The sequence below is a fragment of the Leucoraja erinacea genome, chromosome 35 (genome assembly GCF_028641065.1).
Source record: "Leucoraja erinacea ecotype New England chromosome 35, Leri_hhj_1, whole genome shotgun sequence".
Taxonomy (NCBI): domain Eukaryota; kingdom Metazoa; phylum Chordata; class Chondrichthyes; order Rajiformes; family Rajidae; genus Leucoraja; species Leucoraja erinaceus.
Window position 1 is genome coordinate 6666063 of NC_073411.1, and position 18106 is coordinate 6684168.

General features: G+C 43.9%; 1 protein-coding gene across 4 annotated transcripts in view; it reads left to right on the plus strand.

Annotated features, from left to right (window-relative positions):
* The window catches only part of LOC129713242 (phosphatidylethanolamine-binding protein 4), a 204920-nt gene extending 193870 nt beyond the window's left edge, over nucleotides 1-11050 (plus strand). The window contains exon 6 of one of the 4 annotated variants that reach the window (XM_055662181.1): nucleotides 8091-11050. In XM_055662181.1, coding sequence (XP_055518156.1) covers nucleotides 8091-8169 — 79 coding nt within the window. In that variant the 3' untranslated portion in view covers nucleotides 8170-11050. The remainder of the gene's footprint in view (nucleotides 1-8090) is intronic. The other 3 variants (XM_055662182.1, XM_055662179.1, XM_055662180.1) reach the window with 3 other exon arrangements.
* Nucleotides 11051-18106: the final 7056 nt, after the last annotated feature.

Genomic DNA, 18106 nt, shown 5'->3' on the forward strand with positions numbered 1-18106 from the left:
GGTGCAGCCATGGTCTATTCCTTTGCCTTAACAGGTACACATCCATGTTAGATGTGTTGACATGGATTGTGCTTTACGTTGGAAAGTTTGAAGTTAGGAATGTAGGCTGCTGTGTCGAGCTTTGATGAAATGATCCACAGATGGTTCGCCTTTTCACTTTGTCTACATTAACACTGCATTGTGCAATATGCACCCTAATGCCCCTGTCCCACTTAGGAAACCTGAACGGAAACCTCTGGAGACTTTGTGCCCCGCCCAAGGTTTCCGTGCAGTTCCCGGAGGTTTTTGTCAGTCTCCCTACCTGCTACCACTACCTGCAACCTCCAGGAACCACCTGCAACCTCCGGGAACCGCACGGAAACCTTGGGTGGGGCGCAAAGTCTCCAGAGGTTTCCGTTCAGGTTTCCTAAGTGGGACAGGGGCATTAAACTGCTCATCCCGTCTTGGAAATGTAGCTATTGACGCAAATACTCCAGAAGAGGGTGAGACTGGGTTCAAAAGATAACCACTGGATGGTGCTGGCCCGTAACTCTGTAAAAGACTGTGGCTTTCTCCCTTACCCCAGAGAAACTGTTGTGGGTAGCCAGTGCAGGAATGACAAACTTGCAGTTTTTATTTCTCCTTCAGTTCGAGTCTGCGCACTTCTGTGCACCAACTGCTGTCAAGACCGAGAAGTGACTGTTATGTGTTTTATGTTTAAGAGGTAAATGCGTAGTGACAGACATTGCTTTAGATTCAGCCGGTTGTACCATCAGGAGATCCACCTGATCGAATACTTACTCTGTCTTACATGCAATGCTTCACTGAATTATCAACTTATATCCTAATATGCTGTCGTTTTTTTAGCCTCCTAACGTTTAATGCTAAGAAGGCTTTTTTTAAATGTTTTTTTTTAAATGTTCCTTACCAAATTAAAATTACAGGAGCATTGGGAAGAATATGCATTTAACTTCTGTTGTAAGGATTAAAATTTAATTAAGTAAAACCAACATTAGTCTCCACAGTCCCATAGCAAGCAAGCAAAGGTTTAGAGTATTATGCGCAGCCTATAAATAGAATCACCAGAATGTTGCACTACAGGAGGCAATTTGGCCCATCACGCTTCTGTTAATTCTTTGAAAAAGCTGTCCAATTAGTTCCACTCCCTTTTAATAACAGAAAATGCTGCTAACATTCAGCAGATCAAACAGTAGCTGAAGGAAGAATCCAACAATTCAGGTCAAAGTGCTCTCACCAGAACCAGGAAAGAAAGAAAAACAAAATAATTTGTCCACGCATTTGCCAATCAGAATCCCCCTACACCAATTTGCAAGGATTTGTCCTGTTCCCATCTCTTTTACAGCTTTCTCTCCTCCTCTACAATCAGTCTGAAGAAGGGTGCCATGTCTTGCAGAGACACTGCCTTACCTGTTGGGTTACTCCAGCACTTTGTGTCCCATGTAAAATTCCAGCAGGTCCAGCTGTGCTAATGAGGAGGGAAAAGCTGAGCTAATATTAATAGTAGTAGTAGTAGTAACAAGGAACTGCAGATGCTGATTTACCAAAGAAAGCACAAAGTGCTGGAGCAACTCGGCAGGGAAGTATCATTGAAGAACATGGATGGGCGAAGTTTTGTGTCGGGACTGTTCTCCGGACTGGTTGCCTTACAACAGAAATGGCCAACTTGGGACACAGACCAAGAGAATGAGTTGCCAGGAGATATCAAATTCACAATGGATTTTGGAAGGAACATGAGGTGCTGTTCCTCATTGATCTTCGAGTAACAGTGAAGGCGGTGGATGGGTGGGTGGGGGCGGGGATGGACAGACAGATAGGTCAGAGTGTGAGTGGGATGGAAAATTAATTAATTTGAGGCTCAAATATGGGCTGAGCGCAGGTACTCCACAAAGCGATTGCCGAAATCTGTGATCATTTCTCCATTGTACAGGAGACCGTATTATGAAAGCTGGCTGCAAAAGTGAATCACTATTATCCCGGAAGGAATGTTTGAAGCCCTCAAGGGTAGATTTGAAAGGATAGATGCTGCGTTCCCTGTGGCTGCATGGGAAAATGCTGTAAGAAAGGCAGATACTGGTCGCGATAGAAGAACAGTGACAAAAGGAAATGTGCCATCAAAATGAGAGGGGAGGAGGTGTCGGGCTGTGAATCTTGCTGGATCTTAGGGAAATCACAAGTGATGGTCCATTGAATGCAGAGATTGGTGGGGTGGAAGGTGAGGTCTAGGGGAATTCCAGCATTTGCAGCCTTGCAGTCCTGCACCATGCATCTTTATTCCGAGGTGACACAGTGGTGCAGCTGGTAGTTTGCACGTTCCCCTGTGTTTCTCCCCTGTGTTTCTTGCGTTTCTTCCGGGTGCCTCGGTTTACTCCACATCCCAAAGATGTGCAGATTTGCAGGTCGATTGGCCTCTGTAAATTGCTCCGAGTGTCCTAGCGAGTGGATGAGAAAGTGGAATAACATAACCATAACGTAAACGGGTTATTGATAGGGGACGATCAGCCATGATCACAATGAATGGCGCTGCTGGCTCAAAGGGCCGAATGGTCTCCTCCTGCACCTATTTTCTATGTTTCTAAACAAGGGTGAATGGGTGACTGGTGGTCAACATGGACTCAGTGGGCCAATGGGCCTGTTTCCATGCTGTATCTCTGACTTAAACTAAACAGCTCTAATTCTTTACCCAATTTCCTTTTCAAAGCCATTATTGAATTCATTTTCAACACTCTTAAGCGCAGTGCATTGCAAATCCTAAACTTCCCCACAGCACCACTGAGTATATACGAACACACCATTAATGCATGATAGCTTATTCGCTTTTCCATAATCATAGAATTAGAAAAAAAGCAAAAGCAGCTTACCAATCTGCAACTGTTGCTAGGAGATGTGGCACCTCTATACTGATCGGCTGTTTAAATGGTGCCCCAGCCTTGCTTCTGAAACTAAAACTATCACCATAGCAGTAGAAGAGAATCTCCTAGCAACCAGCTTAGTTGTAGATAAAGTGACTCTTTGTACATCTTTTCATCTAATTTTTGAGTAAAATTTTGTTTATAGCAGTTATATTTCTTGTTGAGACTTGAGGCCATTTCATTATATTAATATAGAGTTCAAATGAGTTGAAAGTGCGCCCATCTTTCCACTTCCACAGACTTAACCTTTTTTACCCACTGTTGCTATTGAATCCCTGTCCAAAAATATTATATGTAACTCCATGATTTACCAAAGCCGAGGGAAAAACATTCATGCAATTTGGCCCTGAAAAGGTTCTTATTATTAAAGATAAATAATGCCATAAAACTTCTTAAATAATTTGCAGGATAAATATATAAAAGTCAAGAAGGAAAATTATAGTTTAAGCATTTATTGAATTGCAAAGCAAAGAATACAGCCCCTCAGCTCAAGTTGGTACTGAATTATTTTACATATCTTATGTAAATTTTATATGGGTATCTTTTTGTATGCAACAACTTGGTATTAAAGGATACTGTGCCAAGGAGTTGTGGGATCATTAAAGACATGCACATCCCTGGTTATTCTCTCATTTCGTTCCTATATCGGGAAGAAGGTACAGGAGCCTGAAAACTGCACACCCCTAACTAACCTCAGCAACTGTGAACTTCCATGGACTATGGCACTACGATTGCACTACAGACTTCACTTTTTGCACTAGGACGGTTACTTGGGCTTAGGGTGATCAATTTTGTTGCATTTTTTCATTATATATCATCTGTGTGTATTGTGTTTGCGGGCCAGTTAAGCTGCTGCAAGTAAGAATTTTATTGTTCCGTTGTCAGTACATATGACAGACCTTCTTGACTCTAGATAAATGTTTGCTAGGATCGAGGAAGTTTACAATTAAGAATTGTTTGTCTCATCGTGTTCATGCAGCTTTAGAGAACTATCCAGCCTTTCACTTTCCAGCGTTTGGGCTGAAGCCATTTAGGTTAAGGCATTTGAACTGGTCAAATTCCTTAAATGTTGGTCAGTTTGAAACTTGGTGGTCTTCCAGTGCAACAAGATATCCAGAAGTAAATGCCACCGACTGGATATCTGTGCACTGAAGCTCTGTGCAGCAAACACAAAGACTTAGTGGGGAAGGATTGCAGACCAAGGACCTGCTGCCACTGGGAAGTGAGGGGCCGTTCCTGTGCAACAACCTCTCAAACATTGGATGGATGTATTGTCAAAGAGTGGCAATGGTGCTATATATATAGAATGCATTGGTGTGTTGGTACTGTGAATGTAAAGAAAGACATTTGCTGGTGTATTTATTTACTGGTGTTTAGTTTAGGGATACAACGTGGAAACAGGCCCTTCGGCCCACTGAGCCTATGTCGACCATCGACCACTCTTACACGAGTACGATGCTATCCCACTTTGGCAACCTACACACTTGGGGCAATTCACAGAAAGCAATTAGCCTATAAATCTGTACGTCTTTGAAATGTGGGAGGAAACTGGAGCACCCAGAGAAAACCTACTTGGTCACAGGCAGAAGGTACAAACCCCCGTCCCCATAATCATGATTAAACCTGAGCCTCTGGCGCTGTGAGGCAGCAGCTCTACCACTACACCATCGTGCCATTCTGAGTGAAGTTTACTTTTGAAAGAAACACAAATTCCCACGAGATCCAGGGCACACACAAAGACAAAATGGTGATTTTGCACAGGCGCGGAATATCAGCAATGAAATATCAGCAATTGAGTTATCCTAAATTACGCGCGTATTCTTGTTTGCAGAATGTTATGGCGTGACATTGGCAGAGATTTAGGGGAGAAGCAATGTTTATCCCTATCTTAATTGAAAGCTTATGTTTGCTGGCGAAGAAGAAGCGATAAATTGCAACTCAACACAATTTAAAAAAAAGACGTGGTTGTTTTTTTCCCTCCAACTGAACAGTGTGCATCAGGGTGATGCATTCACTCATGCTGGAATGTAAACCAGGTGGGTATGGGAGGAGCATAAGACTGAAGGGCCAGACTGTAAATGCTTACAGTGAGATAGGGAACACAACCTGTCTCACACACCTTTCACGACTTGTTTCAACCTGAGATGTGACAGCTGGCTATCAGTTCAGCTTTCATCATAACTTAAAATGAGGTAGAAAATAAAATGAATTAAAGGAAATAGATGGGAAGAAAAATAATTCACACCTCAACAGTTAATAGACACATTCCTTAATGCAAATTGAATAGTACCGTGAAAAAGATTTGCATTTAATTTGCGTGGTATGTGAACCATCATGTAAGATGCAGAAAAATTAAAAGAAAAAGTATAAAGTAACATGGATAAATCTCTCTGGAATAATTCTGGCAATAATTTTAAGAAGGACATTGTGGCTGTTTCTTTCATCTGCGAATGTGAAATAAGCAGTGTGGGGTCGTACTCTATTATTAAATGGCCAATGGAGAAATTAAGGAACAACATTGATTCAGGGTGCACTCAAGGGTCATTGAGCAATTTTCAGCAGGATTTAAAAATATGACAAGCAGCAACCCCAATGGTAAAACAACAAAATCTCATCACAATCTCAGCATTAAAAAAACAGTGAGTCTGATTATTAATAAGAACCATAATAGGAAAACAACATACCACTCGGAAAATGAGATGAAATAAAACATGTATGCTTGCACATAACAATGCATTATAAACATCAGACAGATTCAATTCACTGGGAAACTTTCTTGTCTGACTGTTGCTTAAAGGAAGTCCTATTGAAAAGTGATGTGTATTAATCTATGGACTCGGGACAGTTGAAAGTTCTTGTTCATGTTATGGGGACAGTTAGGCCATTCGGCCCATCAAGTCTACTCCGCCATTCAATTATGGCTGACCTATCTTTTCCTCTCAACCCCATTCCACTGCCTTCTCCCCATAATCCCTGACATCCTTAACTAATCAAGAATCTGTCAATCCCTCCCTTAAAAATATCCATTGACATGGCTTTCACAGCTGTCTTGCAATGAATTCCACAAATTCACCACCCTCTGGCTAAAGAGATTCCACCTCATCTCGTTTCTAAGGATACAACCTTTTATTTCGAGGCTATGACCTCTGCTCCTATAGTCTCCCACTAGTGGAAACATCCTCTCCAAATTCACTCTATCCAGGCCTTTCACTATTCGGTAAATTTCATTGAGGTCCCCCCTCATCTTTCTGAACTCCAGCGAGAGGCCTCTCAGTCTGAAGAAGGATCCCGACCTGTAAAGATCACCTATTCCTTTTCTCCAGAGTTGCCGCCTGACCCGCTGAGTTACTCCAGCATTTTGTGTGTATTTTTGATGTAAACCAGCATATGCAGTTCTTTCCCACTCGTTATCTCTTGATCAGACATGTGATATAGTTCCAATGGGTGGTTAATAAAGCCTGTTGCACCCTGACCTTTCCCTGTCGGGCCTCCATTGTTGTTGGGGCCTAGCACCATGGAGCGGCCTCCAACCGGAATCGACCTGGAACTCTGGTCGCAGAGCCTGCGGACTCACCATCGCTGGACTGGCCGACTTCGGAGCGTGGAGAGCTGTGGTGGCGCGCGGCTGTGACCTGACTTCGGAGCTTCGGAGCTTCGGAGGCTCCAGCTGCAGGCCCTGTGGACGGTAACATCGGGAGCTCGCGGGTCCCTGGTGGGAGATCGCTTTCCGGAGCTCCTGCAACGACAACTTCTCCCGCCGAATCGCGGGGTTAAAACGACCGGGAGCGGGGCCTTACATGGCCCGGCGGGGCTTTAATGGCAGCGGGACTTATCATCGCCCGCGGGGGCTCCAACATCAAGACCCGGAGCTGGGCCTTACATCGCCCAGCACGACCTTAACGGCCACGGACTTACCAAAGCCCGCCGGGGTCTTTAACATCGGGAGAAGAATAAAGATCAGGGGAGAGACAAGACAGTGTTTGGAGATTCACTGTGATAGATGTTTATGTAAATTGTGTGTCTTGGGTTTTTTTCTTGTTTGTATGTCTGCAGAAAATGTAATTTTGTTTGAACTGAGGTTCAAATGACAATAAACGGTATTCTGTTCTATTCTATTCTACAAACCTGTACGTCTTTGGAGTGTGGGAGCTCCCGGAAAAAACCCACGCGCTCACAGGTATAACGTACAAACTATGTACAGACAGCACCCATAGTCAGGATCAAACCCGGGTCTCTGGCGCTGAAAGGCAGCAACTCTACCGCTGGGTCACTGTGCCACCCTGTGTTTTATGCAACATAATTTCAGAAATCCTATTCATTTGGACTTAGAGAGGCAGAGTGAGCAGGGTGGTCTTGATAGAGAGTGCAGGGTAATCGCTGAGAGAACAGAGTGTTTTTCTGACAGCCACTGTTCTCCCCACCAGATTGGTTTTTTACCAATATTCCTCCCCATCCGTTCTCCACCTCCCGACTCACCTGAGCTGTAATAATGAGATTAGTTCCAAGCCTAACAAAATGTTCACAAATAATACCAGAATAGTCATTGTTAAGAACTAATGGATTTAATTGTCAATTGATAAGTGCTGGAGTAACCTATCAGGTCAGGCAGCATCTCTGGAGAAAAAGGATAGCTGACGTTTCCGATCGCTACGCTTTTTCAGACCCGACCCGAAACGTCACCCACCCATTTTCTTGAGAGATGCTGCCTGACCCGCAGAGTTACTCTAGCACTTTGTGTCTTTGGCATACCTGTACTGTGATTTTATGAGTGGGAATCATAAGAAGTCTCACCAATCAATCGCAAAATGTAATTATAAATCTTATATTTTAAGAAACAATATGAGATGGAAGTCATATCTTGGAGCTACATGTATAGCTCGATACACTCCTTTTGAAGATTTTCTAAATCGCAACGACATCTTAAACCAACATTCAGTGTTTCTAATCTGTGAGCAGCTTATGCCACTTCCATTCTACATACAATCCAAATGCAGACGAATATCCACAAATCCCTGGATATGCTCATCCTTGTGTGTTCATTTGTATGTTTACAGGCAAGTTTGGAATGTGTCTTTTATATGTTGCAATAGACAGGGGTGCAGGATTCCAAGAAAGAGTGTTGACATCAACTCTTCCGTTCATGCTGGATGTACACTAACGCTGCTTTGTTTTTTGGCATAGGTCTTTGGGACTTGGATTCGTTCACTTCCAGATACAATCTTGGAAAACCTGTGGTATCAACCCAATTCATGACCGATAGCTATAAAGACTGAAAAGAACGCAATTCTCCATAAAGTTTCAAAGAGGAAGCTAAGCATTAGATAATACCTGCTGGTGAAACCTCTTCACCTCTGTTGATTAAGTACTAACAAAGATCGATAAGATGGTACTATTTTGCTGTTTGACCACACAGGTTAATTAAAAAATAATGTATAATAAGGGATAACCCCTATCTTTGTCATGATTGCAATAAAAACTGAATTTGAAGTATTTTATCATCAGTAACAGGAACAGAAAATTCCATGATATTTAGATACATAATCTGTAACTGTGATCAACTTTCTACATACACAGAACATAGAACAGTACCTCGATCAGTCATGACTGAGGGGGGTCTACTAGAACGGTACAGCTCAGGAACAGACCTTACTTACATCCCTGTGTTTGTGCCGAACATGGTGCTAAGTTTAACTGATCTCATCAGCCTGTACATGATCCATATCCCTCAATTCACTGCACTTCCATGTGCCTTTCTCAAAGCCTCTTAAACACCACCATCGTGTCTAGCCCCACCACCACCCATGGCAATGCATTCGAGGCCTCCACTACCCTCTGTGGAAGAAACCTTCCCCCGCATATCTCCATTAAACTTTCCCCATTTTACATATTTATACTAAGAAACAAAGATGGACTGCTCTTTCTTCCAGGCATTATCAAATCATACGATAGGTCTCATGTGACTAGAAAAGTCAGCAATCAGAAGCTGCCATGAGAGATTACACCCAGTCCCCAATAGTACCACCAATACTGGTTGACACCAGGTCAATGGGTCGTGTAGATCTCTGTACATTTTAGTCCACACTAGACAGAATGTGTTGGCAATATTAATGTGAAATATAATTAGCTCATAAGGAAATGTTATGAAAAGGTTTTGGGGAGATATGTAAGAAAAAAACTGCAGAGGCTGGTTTAAATCGAAGGTAGACACAAAATGCTGGAGTAACTCATCGGGTGAGGCAGCATCTCTGGAGAGAAGGAATGGGCGACGTTTCGGGTCGAGACCCTTCTTCAGTCTGAAAAGTTGCCCATTCCTTCTCTCCAGATAGGCTGCCTCACCCGCTGAGTTACTCCAGCATTTTGTGTCTACCTTTTGGGGAGATATGTTGGCGTGAGATGTCTAACTAAATCTAATTCCGTCAACCTACTTGATGGTGGAGAGATGCTTTTATGTTTGCTTTATTTTTGCTATGAATTTATTAAGGGAGATATCAGTTTCTGTTCTGTTTTGACGAAACAATCTTATGATTCACCAAACAAAAGGTATGGAGTTAAGAGTAGGCCAAACTAGTGTTTAAAACATGCGTAACTAGATGAGCACACTTTGGTACCAACCTATGCACTGATCATATTTGCACAAGATTGTAAGATAATTACAATGAAGAAATGTATTTTCGCTGTATTAGTTCATTGTCTGAGGAAATTCACCCATAGTAACACCTGATTGCAATTTATCTGATTGTCTTTAATACCATACCAAGTATTTGGTCTTTACGTGATAATAAAACATCCGACTTCATTGCCTTCCATTTACTTGAATGTGTTCATCCTTGTTTCGTTCCAGATTTAGTTATATAAATTATCGGGTTTCATCTTTCCCTAGTCAGTTATATAAAACACAACTTTAAATTCATCCATTCTAGAATGGAAGGCTAAGAATCTCGTTTTTGAATAACCTTTCCACATGTCTCCTTTTCCCACCCAACTCCTTACTTCCATGTTACTGCATTCATCTAAATGAGGGCAGTGGAGAATGTGAGTATACCTAGTCTCAGTCCCAGCACAAAATGAGGAACAGCAAACTAGACCCTCACACCCTGTTTGCACTTTCAATTGTGAACATTTGCTCGTACATTTTATAAAGGATTAAAATGCTTGAGGCTTCAGTGAATGGTACTCAGCTACCTGATTGGCTTATCAGGACTAACCAATTTTCTTATTAATTGAAGTGAACATAATTGGTAAGCTTCAAGATTTGGGTAATGTTAAAACGCATGAATTTTGTAAGTTCCTTTGATATGAATTGATTTTTGATAAAACCATTTAGGTCGGCAAAATAAAACACTACGCTGTCGTGGATTTAGCTGAGATCTGTTATGCAAACTACTAAATCACACTTGGTTTATTCTTCTGAAGGAGTTTCAATTTTATTCACTTTTCCTTTCTGTGCCCCTTTCTGTAGTTTGTAATCAAAGCAACGAATAAAACACTGCTTGATGTAGTTAAAATACAACCAGCTTTTTCATCACATAGACATAACTAAATCAGACAGAATTTATTTCTTCTTTTCCCCCACTCACTACAGTGGTATCAACTCTGGTTTTGCTTTTTTAGTTTTAAGATATAGGATGGAAACTGGCCTTTCGGCCCACCGAGTTCATGCTGACCAGTGATTCCCTTACACTGACACACTAGGGACAATTTACAATTTTACCAAGCCAATTAGCCTACAAACCTTTACATCTTTGGAGTGTGGAAGGAAACCGGAGCACCCGGGGAAAACCCGCACAGTTCACATGAAGAACGTACAAACTCCATCCAGACAGCACCCACAGTCAGGATCGAACCTGTGTCCCTATATCTGTAAGGCAGTAACTCTACTGCTGCGCCTCTGTGCCACCCAAAACGTATTGAAAGGGTGCAATGTGGACGTTGAATAAAAGACACCTTGCATTTTTGCAGTGTTCTACATTGGAACATTTTCCACATGGGACCAAGGCCATGTCCAGGGCAAAATAAAGAGGGCGGCACCCCCACTAAATACGGCAGGGGCTGGAGTCCGGTTAACACAGGGCCAAAGGGGGATTTTTACCAAGGTTCAGGACTTGGTTGTTGAACAGTGGTTCATTATTATCAGTGCTGGATTTGGATGAAGAGAGGCCCTAGGCTGTTACACTTGTGAGGCCCCTCCCAATCCCCCACCCCCACGACTGGAGGAAGATGAAAGTGTCCACCACATTGACACCGATTTGCAGCCGAGCGTGTCCAATGAGATAAGGGGCTGGAAAACTGCGTGTTTTATTTATTTATTTATTTATTGCCCATGCTAGTGTCGAGTTATCGGCTTAAAACACTATTATTCTGAAATAAAGGGCAAGGAAAATTACTGAAGGTGACAGCATATGTATGAAAGGCCTGTGACAGTTTCAAAAATATTATACACTTGGCCAGAGGCCCCCTAGATTTCGAGGCCCTAGGCTTCAGCCTATGAAGCCTAATGGTAAATCCAGCTCTGGCTATTATCCTCGTTAGATGGAAGTAATTTGTTCTAACGCAGTCTGCTCTATCTGTCCCCAGCAATTGTTTCTTAATTGCCCTTCAAAGTGGCCCAGCAAGCCAACAATCCAGCAACAATCAGGGATGAGCAATAACCTCGACAGTGGCTGAATGAATAAAATTAAAATCCTCCTCCGCTCTATGTCTCTTAATTTAAACTTGGTCTTGTGAAGATTCAGTAATGGCAGGATAATCATTGAACAGGGAAACCATTATTAATTATTACCCATTATTACCAATCAAATGAGCCGACACAGTGGGGTCTCGGGATGATAGTGCTTTTGTTAAACATTTCTTGGTATGTCAGGTACTTCATCTTCAAAGTTTATTGTGAGGTTGATGAAGTACGTTAGCAGCTTTAGCACAGCTGTGGCCTCATGGATTGTTCGCTGGCCTCTGGGTCAGAAGGTTTCACATTCAAAAACTATTTTAGAGATTTGTGCACAAAATCCTAGCCTGACGAGCTGAGGATCTACTGGATATTGAAGGTAGCATCATTTGGATGAGACGGTAAACGGAGGCTCCGTCTGCTCTCAGGTGGGTATAAGAGTTCTTTTGGAACTATTTTGATGATCAGCAGGTAAGTTAGGAAGTAAACAGAAAACAGAGTGTAGAAATAAACAAGCCTTCATCCGGTGGCAGGTACTGACTAGCAGGGTGCCACAGGGATTATTGCTTAGCCCCCAGCTATTTACAATATGTATTAGTGATCTGGATGATGTAACCAAATGCAACATCTATAGGTTTGCAGACAACACAAAGCTGGAGTGGATGTGTGAATAATAAAGGGGATACAAAGAGACAGTGTAGGTTAAATAAATTGGACAAATGCATGGAATATGTTCTTCAGGGCTGCTGACTGACCCGCTGGGTAATTCCAGCACTTAGTCTTTTTTTTTCTCGTAAACCAACATCTGCAGTTCCTCGTGTCTGACCCGAATAATTGTGAGGTTATCCTGTTTGTTCATATGGTCAAAAGTCATAGGAGCAGAATTTGGCTATTCCGCTCTCCGAGTCCACTCCACCATTTAATTAAGGCTGATCCAACTTTTCCTCTCAACCACAGAAAAGTTGCCTTCGATCCAACAGCCATCTGTTGCATTGAATTCCAGAGATTCACCATCTTCTAACTAAAGAAATTCCTCCTCATCTTTCTAAAGGTACGTCCTTTTATTCTGAGGCTGTGCCCTCTGGTCCGAGACTCTCTCACTAGTGGAAACATTCTCTCCACATCCACTCTACCCAGGCCTTTCACAATTCGGTAAGTTTCAATGAGGTGTCCCCTCATCCTTCTGAAATCCAGCGAGTACAGGCCCAGCAGGTCAAAAGCTCCCACTTTCTAAAAACATCTGCTAATTTCTGTTCTTTTTCTTACATAAAACAATCACTGGTTTATCGAGGGGCTCACCATATTCTATCATGAATTATTGCTCGTTCAATCGCCTCACACGGCACGGTGGTGCAGCAGTAGAGTTGCTGACTTACAGCGCCACAGACCCGGGTTCGATCCTGACTACGGGTGCTGTCTGTACGGAGTTTGTACATTTTCCATGTGACCAGGTGGGTTTTCTCTGGGAGCTCCGGTTTCTTCCCACACTCCAAAGACATACAGGTTTGCAGGTTAATTGGTATAGTAAAATTGTCCCTAGTGTGTAGGATTGTGTTTATGTGTGGGGATCGCTGGGCGGAGCGGCCTCGGAGGGCCTGTTTCCACGCTTTACCTCTAAACTAAAAACTAAACAGCAGACAGCAAAGAGATCCCCTCCTGAGAGACAGGTTCCTGTCCACCTGCTGCCAGCTGATCTTGCTCCCAACCTGCTCGGTGCTCCATCCTCGAGATCTCAGTTGGAGATCCCTAGTGTTAATACTCCTTTGCAGCTGGTGCACTGAGTTCCACATAGTGGGAGGCTGAGGCCCATGGGCATGCGAATGAGATGGCTCTTCAGGGACAACAGTGGAAACACAAGAGGGCAGGCAGTGCAACAATATCAGCAACACAGGTGACTCACCAGCAGCTGCAGAGCTAAAACAATCTCTCTATTCATTCACAATATTTGGCCACTGCTGGCAAGGTTTCTGTTTGTCACATTTTCCAGTTTCTCCAATGTCTCCCTTCTCCACGGTTGCCTGAACTAGGTGCCTGTTGTTTTATTTCACAGGGCATTGAAGAGTTAACTGTCGTGATGTGTGCTGCCCATGGTCACTTCGATCCAAAATCGGGAAGGACAAGAATCAAGCAGTGGTTTCATGCACACATCAAGATGTCTTGCCTGGAAATTAACTACAGATGCTGGTTTACACCAAAGGTAGACACAACATTCTGGAGTAACTCAGCGGGTCAGGCAGCATCTCTGGAGAAAAAGAATGGGTAACGTTTCGGGTCTGAAGACAGGTTCGCCCATCCTTTTATCTTGAGTTACACCAGCGTTTAGTGTCTAATGCCCCTGTCCCACTTAGGAAACCTGAACGGAAACCTCTGGAGACTTTGCGCCCCACCCAAGGTTTCCGTGCGGTTCCCGGAGGTTGCAGGTGGTTATCGGAGGTTGTGGAAGCAGATAGGGAGACTGACAAAAACCTCCGGGAACCGCACGGAAAGCTTGGGTGGGGGCGCAAAGTCTCCAGAGGTTTCCGTTCAGGTTTCCTAAGTGGGACAGGGGCATAACTTCCACATCAAGATATATTTGAAGAATTGTGTTTTAATTCCACCAGTTGCCATGTTGGGATTTGGACTCATATCATTGGATTGCTAATGCAGGAATAATGGAGTTATGGAATCATTGTGCCAATCCATGTTCTCCTCCCCCACATGGATCTCACCTTCCTGCTGGGATGGCAAATGGGTACGCACTTTAGTGGTCAACCACTAATCAATGGAAGGCCAATGGCAAGTTGTGACTCCTGCCACCTTACCTTCTGGTTGGGAACAATGGGAAGAGGAAGGGGCACAGGGAATTGGGTTCCTGATAGACGTATGGAGATGGAAAGTCCTCCCCAGCTGAGAGTGCTGAATGCACAATCTATTGACGGGACTGAATATCAAAAGTGGAGTTCAAAATACAAATCATGATCTGGAAAGACGTAAGTTGCGAGGAGACCTGGTGAAGAATATAACATTTTGAGAGACATAGATAGGGTAGACAGTCAGAACATTTTTTCCCAGGATGGAAAATCTCAAATACTAGAGGACATAGATTTAAGATGCGAAGGGCAACATTTAAAGGAGATGTGCAGGGTAACTTTTTTACACAGAGAGTGATAAGTGCCTGGAACACATTGCAAGGGATGGTGGTGGAGGCAGATACGATAGTAGCATTTAAGAGGCTTTTGGATAGGCATAAGGATATGCAGGAAATGTGGTGATATAAATTATGCACAGGTAGATAAGAGCTGGTCTTTGCATCATGATCGACACAGACATTGTTCTTGTGCTGTACTGTTCTATGTTCTACGATATATAGCATATTCAGCAGAGGGTGATATTTTATACTGCGGCCTTTTAGCCAGCAGGAAGAGGGGAGTCAGAGTAAAGACCATTAAAGTCCAGCGACACATGGACTCTACCAACAAGTGGTAAAAGGATGGCACAGTGACACAGCAGTAGACTTGCTGCCTTACAGTGCCAACAACCCAGATTTGATTCTGGCTATAGGTGCTGTCTGTAGGGCGTTTGTACTTTCTCCCTGTGAACGCGTGGGTTTACTGGTCGATTAATTGACTTCTGTAAATTGTGCCTAGTGTGTAGAATAGAACTAGTGAGTGGGTGATCATCGGTCAGCGCGGGTGGACCCAGTGGGCCAAGGGGCTGTTTCCATGCTGTATCTCTAAAAAAGAAAATGCATAGATGTGAAAATAGATGTTTCATCGGTACAAAGGACCTTGGAGGCAGGTAGTGAGGGAGAGGGAGTACACACCCACTGTGCTGTTGCTGGAACCAGTAGTGAAGGTGAACTTTGGCTGCACACCTCTGTCCAAAACGCAGGCTTTGCTCAGCATAGGTTGTCCACTTAAACACGTGCAAGGACTCCGTGGAACTTTATAACCATATAACAATTACAGCACGGAAACAGGCCATCTCGGCCCTTCTAGTCCGTGCCGAACACGTATTCTCTCCTAGTCCCATATACCTGCGCTCAGACCATAACCCTCCATTCCTTTCTCGTCCATATAACTATCCAATTTATTTTTAAATTATAAAAACGAACCTGCCTCCACCACCTTCACTGGAAGCTCATTCCACACAGCCACCACTCTCTGAGTAAAGAAGTTCCGCCTCATGTTACCCCTAAACTTCTGTCCCTTAATTCTCAAGTCATGTCCCCTTATTTGCATCTTCCCTCCTCTCAGTGGGAAAAGCTTATCCACGTCAACTCTGTCTATCCCTCTCATCATTTTAAAGACCTCTATCAAGTCCCCCCTTGACCTTCTGCGCTCCAAAGAATAAAGCCCTAACTTGTTCAACCTTTCTCTGTAACTTAGTTGTTGAAACCCAGGCAACATTCTAGTAAATTTCCTCTGTACTCTCTCTATTTTGTTGACATCCTTCCTATAATTAGGTGAACTTTGTTCTTCTGATGGTTTCATCTCCCTGCCCTTGACAAATGTCCGTGAGAAAATGTGAAAGTAACATGTGAGTCAGAGAGACATTCCTTGTCATCACCAATTCCTGACGACCCAGTTTCGGGTTTGCGCTCTATGCATGGTTGCAGTGGCAGTTTCTCCTCCTGTGCCTGCACGGTTACCACAGACGTGTGGGTTTTGCCTCTAGTGTGTAGGAGGTGGATGAGAAACTGGCAAAACTATGGACAAGCTAGATGCAGGAAAAATGTTCCCATTGTTGGGCGAGTCCAGAACCAGGGGCCACAGTCTTAGAATAAAAGGGGAAGCCATTTAAAACTTTTTCACCCAGAGAGTTGTGAATTTGTGGAATTCTCTGCCACAGAGGGCAGTGGAGGCCAAATCACGTCGTCACATACAAAAAGTAATCCTCCGTCAGTTTCGCCACCTCCAACGTGACCCCAGCACTCGCCACATCTTCCCATCTCCCCCCATATCTGCCTTCCGCAAAGAACGCTCCCTCCATAACTCCCTTGTCAATTCTTCCCTTCCCTCTCGTACCACCCCCCCTCCCCGGGCACTTTCCCTTGCAACCGCAAGAGATGCAACACTTGTCCCTTTACCTCCCCCCTCGACTCCGTTCAAGGACCCAAGCAATCGTTCCAGGTGCGACAGAGGTTTACCTGCATCTCTTCCAACCTCATCTATTGCGGCCGCTGCTCTAGATGTCAGCAGATCTATATCGGTGAGACCAAGCGGAGGTTGGGCGATCGTTTCGCCGAACACCTCCGCTCGGTCCGCAATAACCAAGCTGACCTCCCGGTGGCTCAGCACTTCAACTCTCCCTCCCACTCCGTCTCCGACCTCTCTGTCCTGGGTCTCCTCCATGGCCACAGCGAGCAGCACCGGAAATTGGAGGAACAGCACCTCATATTCCGTTTGGGGAGTCTGCATCCCGGATGGCATGAACATCGAAATCCCAATTTTTTTAGTCCTTGCTGCTCCTCCCCTTTCCCAGCCCCCCTGCTGTCTCCTCCCATCCCCCAGCCTTCGGGCTCCTCCTCCTTTTTCCCTTCTTGTCCCCGCCCACCCCCGCCCCCGATCAGTCTGAAGAAGGGTTTCGGCCCGAAACGTTGCCTATTTCCTTCGCTCCATAGATGCTGCTGCACCCGCTGAGTTTCTGCAGCTTTTTTGTGAGGCCAAATCACTGGATGGATTTAAGAGAGAGTTAGATAGAGCTCTAGGGACCAGTGGAATCAAGGGATATGGGGAGAAGGCAGGCATAGGTTATTGATTTGGGAAGATCAGCCATGATCACAATGAATGGCGGTGCTGGCTCGAAGGGCCAAATGGCCGCCTCCTGCACCTATTTTCTATGTTTCTAATTTAGAACTAGTGTGAACAGGTGATTGATGGTCGGTGTGGACTCGATGGACTGAAATAATTTTTTCCATGCTAAACTAGATTTCCCATATCACAGTTCCATGTTGTTTAAGCAAACGTATCCGACCATCCATCCCATAAAGCATTCTCCAGATCTGGAGCACCTGTTGCAAACATTCCTTCCACACCTCAGTGATGCTAACCTCCCTCAGATTCTCCCTATCAACATTGTACTTTTCCACTTCTCCATTGAGCAATAGAAAGCTTATCCAAAATTTCTTTACACCAATCTCCGATCTGTTACTGAACACTGTCGACGGTCTTTGTAACGCAGATTTATTTTCCAAGTAGCGTTGCTTGTACTGCTGCTCAGAACTGATTGCAACTATAATATTCACCTATACCGCAATCCCTACAAAGGTCCTTACCCATCAGTATCTCCTGGATTATTCCGACTTCAAACAGCAACGCATACATCCCTCTGCAAATGCAGATTTAATTTCTGATGAAAGATTTGACTTTACATGGAATATCATATCAGGCCAGCAATGGGGGAAAAACTCATTAACATTCATCTGTCTTTCAGAGAAATCGGCTTTTCACTCAGTACAGTAATAGTATGATTATTCTTGTTGGCAAGAATCCTAACCACATCTATTCAGATTACTACACTCCTCCAGATTGTTTGCAAGCCCAGTTGCAACTCC